At 41.6% G+C, this 14,426-nt stretch overlaps 1 protein-coding gene across 5 annotated transcripts in view; it reads right to left on the minus strand.

Moving 5' to 3' along the window:
• The window catches only part of LOC119489708 (metabotropic glutamate receptor 7-like), a 113,735-nt gene that overhangs the window by 29,321 nt on the left and 69,988 nt on the right, over positions 1-14,426 (minus strand). For all 5 annotated transcript variants that reach the window (XM_037772469.1, XM_037772470.1, XM_037772468.1 and 2 more), the window contains 3 exons: positions 9,153-9,369; positions 2,513-2,648; positions 1,775-1,929 (listed from right to left, as the gene is read on the minus strand). In XM_037772469.1, coding sequence (XP_037628397.1) covers positions 1,775-1,929; positions 2,513-2,648; positions 9,153-9,264 — 403 coding nt within the window. In that variant the 5' untranslated portion in view covers positions 9,265-9,369. The remainder of the gene's footprint in view (positions 1-1,774; positions 1,930-2,512; positions 2,649-9,152; positions 9,370-14,426) is intronic.

Genomic DNA, 14,426 nt, shown 5'->3' on the forward strand with positions numbered 1-14,426 from the left:
TAATGACAGGAAAATGTTAAAACAATTAAAAAAACTTCAATACTTAATATTAAATATTAAAAGCTGATTTACAGTTTCATCTCAGACTCATCCTTTTTGTCCTTTTCAACAATGGTACAGTGGAGACCAGAGATACCAATTTCTCCACAGACAGCAGGCTGAGTTAAACTACACTGCTGAATTTATCTGTGATGACCGCAAAAGGTGACAAAGTTTACATTTATTGGTTCCAGGATCTAATAAAATCTACGGAGTGGCCAATTTGTCCACACTGACTTTAGTCTGGTCATGTACAACCCACGGCCAAATGCAACAACAAGGTCACACTTGTTCTCTGAGGATTGTCGAAAGTCACTGTGAGAGAAATGTAGGAAATTGCCAACTGGAGTAGAAATAGATGAGGCAGGGGGAATGTGGGTACACCGAATGTATGTGTATGTGTGTGTAATGTGAAAGGGGTCACCTGACGCTGCAGTTCCTCTCAGCGCTATGGATCATTTTAGCATCTTTTAGTTCATTGTTTTGGTTTTAATTACCTTGCTGCATCATCACTTACAGCTGTTACAGACACAGCAGCAGACAGGGTTAACAACTAGCTGATGAACAGAGAGGGGCACCTACGGCTAATTATATTTATTTACAGTTTTGCTAAAAGGAGTGAATACTGAATGCAAATTTGACATCTGGTCAGAACCAGGACTCTAAATTAATGCTAATAAGCAGCTGTTTGCCTACACATTGACCATATCAACTTTATAAAGTGATAATATAGATTAATGTTGTGTAAAGCTTGTTGCGCTGCCTCCAAAAAAAAAAGCCCCCCAAAAATTATTATTGCATGTTTAAAGCAGCTGTAATCAATATTTTTAGATTTACAATAGATCACATGCATAGACTGTATATACGAAGTGGACGTAGTCAATGTGACATCACCCATTGGTTTGGGGACTGCTGTTTTGAAGCCTCGAGTTCAGCATTTTGGCCGTCGCCATCTTGGTTATTTGCAACCAAAAGTGACATGAGAGGGTGGAGCTTAGTACAACCGAACGCTGAATAAGATATTTTTAGGCAACCAAAAATGTTATAATAAACTTTCATGAACTGAAAACACACTGTGAAAGGGTTAAAGTTGTAAGATGAAAACACGGACAACTCCCAGACCGGACAACGCCAGGGTAGCGAGCTGTCAATCACAAGGTAGCCACGCCCTAAAGCATCCCCTGCTTTATGGTCTATTTGACTCTAAATGGGACCATAATTTACTAAATGAACATCATGCTGTATTGAAGAAGACTTGAAACTAGCGATTGAGACCATAAACTCATGTTTACAATGTTTACTGAGGTAATAAATCAAGTGAGAAGTAGGCTCATTTTCTCATAGACTTCTATACAAACGGACTTCTTTTTGCAACCAGAGGAGTCGCCCCCTGCTGGCTGTTAGAAAGAATGCAAGTTTAAGGCACTTCAGCATTGGCTTCACTTCTCAGACCCTGGAGGTTGCCGTCTGGTCACATGTCTAGAGTTAATATTGGACTTACATTTGCCTGGTAGACAAAAGCAGGACCCAATAAAAAATTGGTGTGTTTTCTTCACTTTTTTTGTTGTTAAAGTTTTTCTGCGATTAATTACACAGACACACACACTTAGGCAAAAAGACTACAGAAGGCAATTACTCCCGACAAAATTTAAAGTAAAATAGAAAATAATACAATACAATAACACAACATGTGATGAAGCATGTAGTCTCTATGTGTACATTAGAGTGTGTGTACCTTCAATGGAGGAGCGTTTGGGCAGTATAGTGACTGCTCCCACCGCTACGTCCTCGAGCTGGTGGATCGGGCTGCTCTTGGCCCCCCAGCTGTCAGATCCAATCCACAGGAAATGGCCCACCTGATTGGCCCTCTTGGTGGCATTGAGAACTCCCCTGCAAGGACATCCATGTGTGAATTAGGAGAGAGCACAGGGGGTGTCTGCAATCCAATATCTATTACACAAAGGCATAGCTAGCTTTAAGGAGTTGTTTGCAATGTACAGTTCTTCAGTTTATCTTATTAAAGCTGGGAGGAAAAGGAGAGGAACTATTGTTATTTTGTTTGTTTATGTTTATATATGGTTTGTGTGTTTTATTTAAAAGAAATTACAATCATTAACCTCCATTTCTCCCACTCATTCTTTCTTTTACATTTCCCTAGCATTCATACTAAATATACAGGTACTAAATATTTGATTGTTTCTTTACATAAATATTTCCCACAGGGCATTGTAAATGAAACAATATCTTTCTCTGTTGCTTTGTTGTGATCCGTATTCCCTCTTCTCCTCCGAGGCACGATTGTGTTTGTGTTGTTGGAGGTATGTTTGTGTAGCAGACACCCTGTACGCATGGCAAATCGGTGCCTCTAGCCTGTCTTCAGGAGCTGCTACTCGGAGATTAAAGACCTCAACATGGCGAGCCATCAACGCGCCTGAGCAACACGGGTGAATCCAGAATGCGCGGCGCTCCTCACCGTATGTCTTCTTCACTGGCAAAGATGACGACTGCCCGCGAGTGCTGCGTTTCCAGCAGTTGTTGGATGGCTTTGTCATAATCCTCCAGTTTGGGGTTGTGGGGAATTTTCAAAGACTGGGCGATGCAGATTCCACCTTTTTAATGGGAGAGGGGTAAGAAATGATCAGACCTCTGGGATGATCTCACCCATTCACTCACTCTCACACACACACACACAAAAGCCTGGGGTCACAATAGCTGCTTTTTTTCTTTGGAAATGAAAAAATCTGAATACAATAGTGAGATTTTGATGATGCCGTCATGCTTGCTATAGAGTCTAAATGATAGTCTTACAGTGTATACATTTACATTTAGGCAATGATCCGAAAACCACAGCGGCGTGCGATATAACACTCAAACTGCGCCTGCTGACTGAGCACCAGAGTCATTTCACAGAGTGAGAGAGTTATAAACATATCTGCTAAAACAAATCCAATAATCCACACCAACAGGGACATAAAGCTACAGATTTCATAATATGGATTTGAGAAAAACCCAACAGCTTGCCATTGACTTTTCATTTAAAGTCATTATCAAACATCTCTTGTTGGACCCTGAACCAATCAGATAGCACAGCCGGCAATAACAAACAAAGAGGATATTAATACTGACAATAAATCACTCTCAGACAGGTCACCACTAATGAGTTTGTACAGGATGAAGGGTACTGATTGCTGCCTTGCATTGCTAAATAGTGACTACATATTTGGCACAGTATATTATCACAATTGGCTTTAAGCAGTTTGCTGGATATCGTTTCCTTCTAGGTTATATTCAGGAGCTCATTATCGGGCGGAGAAGCAAAATTATACCTTTCATAAAAAAATAATAAAAAGAGAGTTTCGCTTCAGTGTGGCGTGGTAATTACAGGTGCGGAGGACAAGCTAACCTTTGAGGCACTTTGGATAAACAGATAATATGATCACCTGAGCTTCTGTAGGCCCAGATTTGAGGCAGCAGCCTATGTGTCCTGAGTCAACAGCAAAGCTCTACCCAAACCAATTAAAATTTCTCCCACTCAAGCATTTTAATAGCCCACCCAATAACCTTTCAGTTTGAGTTTCCCTGAGTAGACAGAGAAATGGAAAGAATCTTATAATTGCCAGTCTCCTCAGGCTCATTACTTTGATATAAACAGCTTTTAGTTGGCAGATCACACATCTCCAGTCACGGTTTACTGTCACATTTTCTAAAGGTAAAAAGATAGAAAAATGACAACTGCTGAACCTCCTCTTGACGATCCATTTTTCAAGTATCAGCAGACAGAACCGGGAGTATTTCTCGACGCGAGAAAACATTTTGCATGCGCCAAAAGACCTCTGGGAAGGCTGCTGTTATCCGCCCTAAGTGGACTAAACATAAAAATGGAGATTCGGCAAATGGACTAGCTGTTGCTTAAGGGTTTGTGGTATCCTGTTAAAGTGTAACGTGCTCGGTGTCATTTGTGCAGAGCAGCCGGCGTAGTAGGTCTCCAAGGGACAACACTAAAGCTCGGTTTCAGCGCAGAGATTTCAGATGATTTCAGCCAGAAAGGCTACAGTTTGACACTGCACTTCGAGGTTTTCTGTTTTAGGAAACTCTAGCACTGTAAAATATCTGATCCTGGTGTATTAGCAGCACCTTTCAGTCCCAGGGGGTTGTATGTCTGCAGGTATCGCATTAATCCCAGAGAGGGAAAAAAAAGAAAAATCTATTTTTTTCGCCGAGAACTTAAGTCTCATGAAAATGCATTAACTCCATTATGACAAAAAAAAACCTGCAGGCTTGTGTGAAGAGCTATAATGGTATAACAGTCTTGAACAGAGACATATTATAGGTCACAACAGTCAATAATACAGACAGAGACCACAGGAGCCACTGATGAAGATAAGAAGCATTTGGAGCCGATCCCATCTTCAGAGAGAGAGAGAGAGAGAGCGAGCAAAGAGCTGAACATGCTGCGGGCTCAAGACGGCCCTAAAGGCTGCGGACTGGCGGTTGTGCAGCGGTGGCTAAATTATTGAAATCCTGCAGAATACCTCATCTGTCAGTCAGTCAGATGGTCAGTTAGTCAGGGAGGCAGGAATGATGGAAATGCAGGTATCGTGTCTGTACTTCCAGAGAGCTGTGCTGTGGGTCGGAACGCCCCCACCTGTCACTGGAAGGCACTGTGTGGACTTTAAAGAGTCCTCGACTCAAACAGAGGGTTTAAAGAAGAGCGGCATGTCTGTCTCGGCTGGAGATGTGTGATGTGAGACAGTTCAATGTCAGGCTCTGGGAGGAGAGAGGAGTGTTGAAGTCTTATCCAAGAAAAGGGATTGTATAGTAATACTGTAACTTCTGGCTGCCATTTAAGTCGGCAGTATACGTCATCAGGACTGCTCAGTCTGTAGGGCTGTGTGATGGATACGTATCATGATACAGGGGTTATGATTCAATATATTGCGATTTATTGCAATACTGTAAGCAAGGCGATATATATTATATATTGCGATTATTGCGAAAACTGTAATAGTATAAAGAGCACCCCACCATATGCATACAATCTGAGACTTTTTTATGCAATCAGAACAGTGGGATCTGCATTTTAATTATCTCAGCCCCTGTAACATCCTCCATCATAGCACTACTTCTTGTATAATCTGAGCAACTGTCTGCAACGAATCTTTGTATGTTAACTATTAATTAAAAATTGTTACAACGTTTAGAGAATCGATACAGTTTCACAAAACATAATATTGCAATACTTAAAGCTTCAGTAGGCAGAACGTTTTTAGCATCATTGGGCAAAAATTGTGAGAAATAGGCATTACAGTGCTGCCTAGTTTTTCGCGAGTGATTGATAGCTGCTCAGAGACGGTAAGGCTCCAGCTCGGCTCTGATTGGTTGTTTTCCTCCAGTCTGTGAAATCTTGCAGATGCTATCAGGAGCACCGGAGGACACCAGAGGCACATCATTTTTTTCAGATTACCTGTCTCATGCATTACTGTCAGGATATAGTGACTGTTTTATGCAAATAACTTCTTTTTTTTAAAATCGTATTTGTTCCATTTCTACCCACTGCTGCTTTAAGTGTATCGATATTTTCTTACACCCCTACTTGTTGGATGGTCGAACAGCTTTGGAAAGCCCCTCCCCCCAAACCTATTCGACATTTACACCCACTTCATGCATCGATTGGCCAAGCTCTCTTTTTTCCATTCATTACACTACTATTTCTGGCAATTTTTGTGTGTACAACGGTGTGCAACACTATGAATATTTTCCAGGAGAAGCTCTCTGAAAATATGCAGCTATAAACACTTTTGCCTTTCGATGTGGTCGGACAAACAAGTCGTACAAACTAGGTTGTTTCAAGCATGGCCTGACCTTTACAGCCAGTGAGGAGGTGAAGAGAAAGTATAAGTTTGTCTTAAATCTCTCTAAATACTCAGAATGGTAAACCGCTGCTTACATAAGAAGTAAGTTTATGACACTGACATTTTTAGCTGCACTTCATTCACTTACCTATGACCCTACAGCATCATATCAAAACTCTATGCACCGTGAGCCCTCTGCTCCACATTTGATTAATATATCAAAGAGAGCTAAATGATGATTAAATGATCACGATCAGGCCCTTGGAAGTTCTACACTTATCTATCTGAGTGCCATAGGTCATGCACCGCATTAACTGCTTCAATTATTCATCCTCGATGCCCTCGGTTCTGAAAACGCACTCCGGGGCGAGGATTCCAGCTTCGCCATTTTGCTTAGTGAAATACAAATCCTTTTAAATTAGAGGCTCTTGATGGATTCGACCCCCCGCCCGCCTACTGAACACCCTCCAAACCCAAACCTCCAGGGGATCCACAATGCTGCAATTATATTTATCACCTCGGCAGTCAAAAGGCAGACCCGCTCTCTCCAGTCTCCCCGCCTGGACACGTGGGAGCACATTAAGATGGGCTGACATGCGGCTGACATTCATATTCTACATCTGTGTGCCCTTCCGCTGCCGGTCTGTGGACTTGGCAATGTCAAAGGGTCAGGCAGAAGTAGCGTGGTCTATTTTACCGTGTTTGCAGATGCATCATGCTTCCTCCCTAGTCCTCTCCTACAGCTAAATATGAGTGCTATTCTTAACCGGCAGATTTTTCTCCCCTCTCACAGCTCAGACTAGATCCAAGAACGCATCGTGTTGGCAACTTAGCTGCAATCAATTCCACAGTGATACTTTGTGGGAGGTTTTCCTCAAATGCGAGTCTTTTTATCAAATGGGAAAACCGAACTGCATCGCTCTGGCTTGAGTCCAGACAGACACAGAAAAATACAAACAAGATTTATCTCTGCCAGTTTCACCTGGAGCCAGGATGAAGGTGCACAATGGGAACAGTGCCTAAACAAGGAGAGAGAAAGTGGAGCGAAAAAAGAATAGAAAAAAACAGCAGAGATCAATACAGGCTGACCATCACTCCAGTCTCTGCTTGGGGTAATGGGTAGCCATATTGCATTAGTCCGCTAGATGGTTCTCCTTGAAGTGGTGAAGCGAGAATCCTACTAATGCATCTGACATTTCACTGCAACCAAACAGGGCAGCCACAGAAAAACATCTCAAGGCCTCACGGATCAGCTTGCACGGATGCTGCAACACACCAATATTCACCCAAAAAAGTTGTTGTTGTTCCGCAGTTTAGCAATTTCTGTGTTTAATACATCTTTTCACACCACACTAACAGTATTTTCCAGATATTCTCTCTTTCCATATTCACTAAGATGTTTGCTTCTTATTCAATTCGATCCATTCCAGTCTGCTCGGGTGCAGAACTGGAGCCTTTGAATGAATCCTGTGAATGTACAGTTATGCTATTACATAATTAATGTGTTTATTAAAGATAAGATGCCTTGGGTACTGGAAGCTTTTTCTTTAGAGGAAATAATTCCCATTTGTATATGAATACAAAATATTGCAAAAGTGACTGCAGCTCAGTAGCAATAGGATGAGTCAACAACAACAATGGTTTTTAATTTCATACTCCTTGTGTAGCTGTTCGAGAGCCACAATAGTAGCAGGGTGTTGCTGCTCTTTGCATGAGGAAAAAAAAAAAGAAACATCAGGGGAAATTGCGAAACTGCGTTTATCCACAGGATATAAGATGAATTGAAACTTCCAAAATAAGCTTTTTCCTATACAGGCTACTTTCTCTCTGTGTCGATGCAAATTACACAGCCACAAAGTTTTAATGAGTGATCACACTGGACACAAATGCGCACAAATAAAATATTCATGCATGCTGGACTTCTGATCAGTGCCTGTGGGATATCATTAGCTTTCCTCATTTCAGAGGTTTCCGTACATTAGAAGAGACAGAGATCACTCCCTGCTGATTTACAGGAAATGGATTGGGGATTCATAGAAGGTCGAGGTGCGAAGCGGCGAAATGCTCGCTCCTATTGTCGGGGGTTGCGTGAATGTGTGCTGTCAAGAATCATGAAGGGTGATTTTTCCAGCCCAGGTAACATTCATCTTAAATTACTTCACAAATATGGAAAAGCGATTGGAGTTCTGCACACACAACTACTGCTTTCTCGCAGAAATACTGCAGCAGCAGATTGTAAACCCCATGATTTGACGAAGATAGCCTTCCCATTGTGCTGTATAGCGACTGGGTGTCTCCTGGCGACAGCAGTGACTGCTGATTCACATGTACCACCACATGCCAACAACAGCATCACCGTGGAAAAAAAACAGGTGAGTCAAGCATGAGCACAATTTTCAGCAGTCACAGAGAAAAAAAACACAACACCTCTTCTGAATGCAAATCTCTGTCGTAAATACTCTTCAACCTTCTAACCTCTCAAAACCCAAATGTAAACTTAACAACTTAGCTGTTCAACCTGAAAAACGATCATTGCCACTTTAAACAATCACCATTAATGTTACATTACAGGACCCAACAAACAAGACGGATTCTAATAGCTTGATTCGAGCCCTTTCAGCGGTTCGGCTCTCTCCGTTTAATCATATGGTTTCTCAGAGAAATGTCGAGAGACATCCACCAAAGAAGGCTTCTTTTCTAAAAAAGACTAAATATCTGAATCCCTGCTGCTGGTTTGTACTGACTGACCACAAGGCTGACTGACCATCATTACCATCCTCAGAGCCCTGTACTCTCACTAGCAGGAATAAAATATGAGGTTGAGTGAAACAGAAAAGGCAGAGTGTAAAACAAAACTCATGTCTCTCCAATGACCAGTTGCCAGACCGTCTCTCTCTCCTCTCTGCGGGCTAAAGAGAAGACATTTTCAAAAAATTGATTTTCTGAATGTGTACAAAAAAGCTGAATACATACATTACAGGGACATGGGTGAAGGACATGCTCATTATTGCAACATGGTATCCTTTCTACAAGCTGTTTCTCTGTCTACATTTCCAGTAACACTCCACAAGTCACTGGGGGACTGAAAGAGGGTTTGCCAAACAGATCAATAATTCATCCAGCCAAAACAGATTTCACGATGAATTGGAAATGCAAAATGAGCTTACTCTGGTGAAAAATGCATGTTTAAATCATAGGAATACATTTAAAAAAGGGATTATAATTCTGCTCTGTGCTCTGGCCCTGCTTATCTTTTCTTACCTCCTTCTTTGGAGAGTTGTGTGAAGGCCTCCACGCCCTTCTCTCCGTAGCTGCCCTCTGAGGCGATGGTGGAGACGTAAGTCCAGCCCAAGGCGCGGATAATGTCCACCATGGCCTGGGCCTGGAATGAGTCTGGAGGAACCACCCGTGAGAAGAAGTCATAGCGGCGGTCATCACTCAACTCCGGGGCTGTTGACGCATAGCTTATCTGCGGGATCTTGAAGAGAACAAGTGGGGATGGGGAGGGGAAGGGAACGTTTACTCATGTGCTGGTGCTATTCTGGTGCAGCATCATGGCTGGTTGCTATGACGGCTCTGATAAATCACATTCGTAATGACTGCATCTGAAATCACTCCCTATTTAATATAAGGTGCACTATATTTACAGCCATTTTATTTGAGTACCTACATTCTGAGTGTGAAATTTATGGACAATATGCCCTCAGTCCAGAGCCCACAATGGAATGAAAAAGTAGTGCCCATGACATGTACAGTACATTTTTGCGAGCAATCCCACAATGCAATGTGTGACAGATCCAAAATTTACAGCCCTTGCCATGCAGGGTCAGATATATTTTGAGCTTCAGGGAAAAAGTTAGACATTTTGGGAAATATGCTTAGTCGCTTTTTTGCCGAGAGTTTAATGAGAAGATCGATAACACTCATTTCTCTACGCTACACACAAAACTACTCCCAGCAGCTGGTTAGCTTATATTAGCAGAAAGAAGTGCCTTTGTGCTAAGCTAAACTAACTTGCTGCTGGCTGTAACTGTATATTGAACGTACAGACATGAGAGTATCAATCTTCCCATCGCTCTCTCCACAAGAAAGTGAATAAACCCAATTCCCAAAAATCGAACTATTCATTTAATGCAACATAAATGTGTTTCACTTCACTTCAGTTTGCCTTGCTACCATTTTTCATATCTGCATCAGTTTAATATGTGCCAGCAACAGGTTTACAACATTCAAATGCATTGTTATACGTGGAGTAACTGTGAAGGCTATGAGAGAATATTGTTTAACATCTACAAAAAAGATCCTGTCACAAAGAGTTACAACAGGAATAGATAATAGCAGTATATTGTATTTTACATTCATTGTCATATTTAATATTTGACACATGGATTTGATTTCACATAGGTGCACCATATAAACAATTATGTTTGTCCCATTAATTAATAAATTGCTTGTCTGAATGAAAAGGGAAGCAGGTGCTGCACATCACTCACTTCGTTTGCCGCTCACACAGGCAGATGACGGCTTGCAAAGCAAACAAGCAATACATTTTTCATATCTTTCACATTATCTTGTCAATTGATCATCTAAGACTATGCACACATCATGTAATGCAATGTTTTACAGAGCCTATATTGGGTCTGTTACCTGGGCAACGTGCTGTGCTGTCACTTTCTTCTCTTAACATATCAATGAAGACTCACTGTAGAAATGTCTTTGCAGCACTTCTTTTTTATGAACTAGCAGTACAAGCGCTCTCTTACACCTCCCTCCTGGTGAGACCTCGGCCAATTTTCACCACCCTGCAGCATATCCAAATATTAAACTTAAGGAACTTTGAATTGACTGTAAGTGAGATGTAAGAAGTAGAAGTAGGACCTTGAGTTTTGTTCTTCCATCAAATCTATCATGTGCTTTTTGTTTCATGGAAATAATAAGTGGATCTTGATTTAAGATTTGTCAAACTACTGTATCCAAGGTCAGGAATTTCATGCTCACTTGTTTGATATTGTTGTGGGGAATTTGTGAATGGAGGTTAAATGTCTTAACTAATAGAGACAGAGCGTAATTAAGTCCCGCCCACAGCGAAGGGGAAACAATTCATCGCTCTCCATTGACTTTGTATTGCGTGAAGGTGCCTCCTTGTCACTTTTGTCTGCTAACAAACAACAGAAAAATGTCTAAAAGCTGCTGTGTGATGGGAAGCACTACCAACAGACTGAAGAACCCAGAACTAAGGTTTTATAAGCTGCGGAACTGAAAAACTGAGCCTTTAAGAAGACAAAAGTGAGACATCAGCAGGAAGAATTGAAAACTGTGGGATCCTGACACTCAGTATGCCGACGTGTGCAGCAAGCGTTTTGTCCAAATGTCAGTTTAAGGTTAACTATATTTATATACGGTAAGCTAACGCATTTTGACAGTATGCAACTTGCGTTTTAGTGGAATGTGGATACATCAGTAACTATGCAGTATTATGTTTGAAAGTGCAACAGCTCATCCATCATCATTTTAGTTATCAACTGCACCCCTGGTAGACATACGGTGCTAAAATAATCTTTTGACATGCTGAGATCTAATGTTTTAAAGTAGCTACAGGTATTTTATTAGCGTTTCAGCCCTCGGTTGCATATTGTGGTGCCGATTGTTTTCCCCTCCGTCGTGCGTGGTTTTAGTAGTAGTATGACGCGTTGCGCTCTGTCTCTATACTATACTTCCCTCCTTTAAGGAAGCGGCATGATCACACTTAGGCTAATGATCACTGTCAACTAACCACTGAGACATACTATCAACTGAAAAGTGTACATTTAGATAACTTAGAGCAGTGGTTCCCAAACCTTTTCATGTCAAGAACCCCTAAAATGAGACAAATCTGATAGGATTTTTGCTTTTAGATTTTTTATTACAGAAAGTGTAAATGGAAACCTATGACCAAAATAGTCATACATTCTGTCATTGTTTTACTTATGGAATGAATTATAGAGAAAATAAATTATATCCCTTTTTGCTGGGGCCCCCTGTAACCCCCTCAAGAACCCCTGTGGGTCTCCACTTTGAAAACCACTGACTTAGAGTATCTCATAAGGATATACAACGGGCTATATCAATCAAGTTCTTTAGAAAGATGCAAGATAGTCACTTTTCTTAATGTTCAGGAAGACCCTTAATAGTCTGCAGGTGTTCTTCTTATCCCCAAACACCTCTTTAAAATTCTCTGATTTTTAGCCAAGCTAGCGGCTCTGTAGATGGAAATGTTGATCTGTGAGTTGGTCCATCTGTCCACTTTAACCTCTATTGCCCCCATGAGGTTCACATTTGTGGTTTTGAGTGAAATGTTTCAACAACTATTGGCTGGATTACCGGGAAATCTGGTACACACATTTATGTCTCCATCGGGATGAATTGAAATAACTTTGGTGATCCCTTAACTTTTCTTTTAGCACCATCATCAAGTCAAAATTTGTCTAATACTCAGTTTGTGTTTAGTGCTATTTAGCAAAGGTTATCATGCTAAGATCATGGTAAACATTATACCTGCTTTGCATCAGCATGTTAGTATTCTGGAGTTAGCATTAGACAAAGCAAACTCTGCCTAAGTACAGCCTCTAAGAGCCACAGACACACTCCCACTAGGCTTGCCGTGGTAGTCAGCGTTACTGGTGTTACACAGTGTTACACGGTGTTCAGGCATACACGATTACATTACTTGCCCACCACCCCCATCATTATTTTGCTTTTTTTTATTGAAATAAAACCCATTTAGTTAATTTTTTGTGTATCAGCACTATGTTATCAATACATAGTTGGCGAAAGTGTCTGCTCCGTACGTAGACTCAGCACAGAGTAGCAGGAGTCAGATTTCACACACCTGTGGCGGGTCCAGAGAGAGTTGACAGACGAAACGATGGTGGAGGATCTGGTGTCAAAGCGAAAAGCAAAAGCGCTTATTTGGCAATATTTCGGATTTAAACCCAATGCTATTAGGGAACCATAACATTAATGAAGCAATCGCTGTGCGGAGGACGGAGCGGTGTGTGTGGCGCAGCGGCGCCAGGTGAAAACCTGCTCCCCCGCAGCAAAAGCTCAACCAGAGAGGCCACACAGCCTTCCAACGTTAAAGATCGAAGTAAGCGCTCAACATATGTTGACCATCATCTTTTCTTGTAAAATGTCCGGTGTAATCGGTAACACCGGTGTTGTCACAAGTTTATTAACCGGTGGGAAAGTTGTCGGTGTGCCCATTGTTAGATAACTGGCTAGTTTTTTTTGGCTATTTGGGGAAATAAACACAAATGTCCAGTGGGCAAATTTGCGCGAATGCCAAGACGTATTGCTTTCTCTCTGAATACACTTTTAGTGTTGTTTCATACAAGCTAAAAATTTCGGAAAAGTATAAGTTAAAAGGAGGATCTATCTATCTGACTGCACTCATCATCAAAAAACCCAGTACAAAGTAAATCAGTTGATACAGGGAACTAGTATGAGGTTGTTCACAATGCTGCCTGATAAAGACATAAAGATCTAATCAGCAACTGTGTTCGAGGTTTTGAAACGGCAATCACACCCGGTGGCACGTCTGGGATCAACCTGGCGACCTCCCATTAGACAGGTGGACGCACAAACAGGGCCATGCATCATTTTCTCTGCCACCAAGTGCAGTACCTCATCACACAGTCTAATCTAAGCACCGTATGAATGCCATCCATTTCCGTTAGAGTGATCAAAAGCAGCCGGACACTGGGGAAACACAGGAATGAGGACACGGCGGCTCGCTGATGGGATTGCTTCAACTCACAGAGTGTGAGTTATAGCTTTGACCCACAACCTGAACGGGGTCGACCGCACAAAGCTGACAAATTGAGGAGTCAAGCTCAAGACGACTCAATATGTTTCGAGTCGCCGAAAAGGAAAGAAAAATACCAACTGCAAAACCGTCGAACACAAAATCAGTGACGCAATTAAACAAATTCACAGGTGGGAATGCTGCTGCGATGCCACCCGTTAAATCACTTCAGGGCTGCCTAAATTGAGTGTAGTGGGTCAAAGAGGCAGCGCTGCAAAGTAATGGAAAAGCAACAGCAGCAGTGATTTGCATTTAAAAAGACTCTGCTTTCAAAAAAATGAAGCATCCATTTGAAACATTTGATACGGGATGTATTTTTTAACAGAGCTGCTGTAGTAATACGACGCAGCCAAAAGGTGTTATAGGATTGTTGAATCACGTCCCATCTTCGCCCCAGCTGGGACACAACGCTACTTGAACATTTGTCTCTCTGGAGCTTTTTGCTGCAGGGAACCATTTAAGATGGTGATGTCTTTTTACTTTGTCCCAGGCTTGTACCCTGTTGATATCATTTCTCAACTCCTTATTCCCTGAGAATCTAACACCTCTGTGTTTTCAGACTGTGCTTTTTTGTAATTACCGCTTTGACCTGCAGGTAAAAGTGCTAAAGCTTGATTGAGGAAATGCCGAGGTGTGAGGATTAAACGATACAAGGAGATGCTGACTAACTAATACTGATTAGGATCTAACAC

Source organism: Sebastes umbrosus, chromosome 6, assembly GCF_015220745.1.
Source record: "Sebastes umbrosus isolate fSebUmb1 chromosome 6, fSebUmb1.pri, whole genome shotgun sequence".
NCBI lineage: Eukaryota > Metazoa > Chordata > Actinopteri > Perciformes > Sebastidae > Sebastes > Sebastes umbrosus.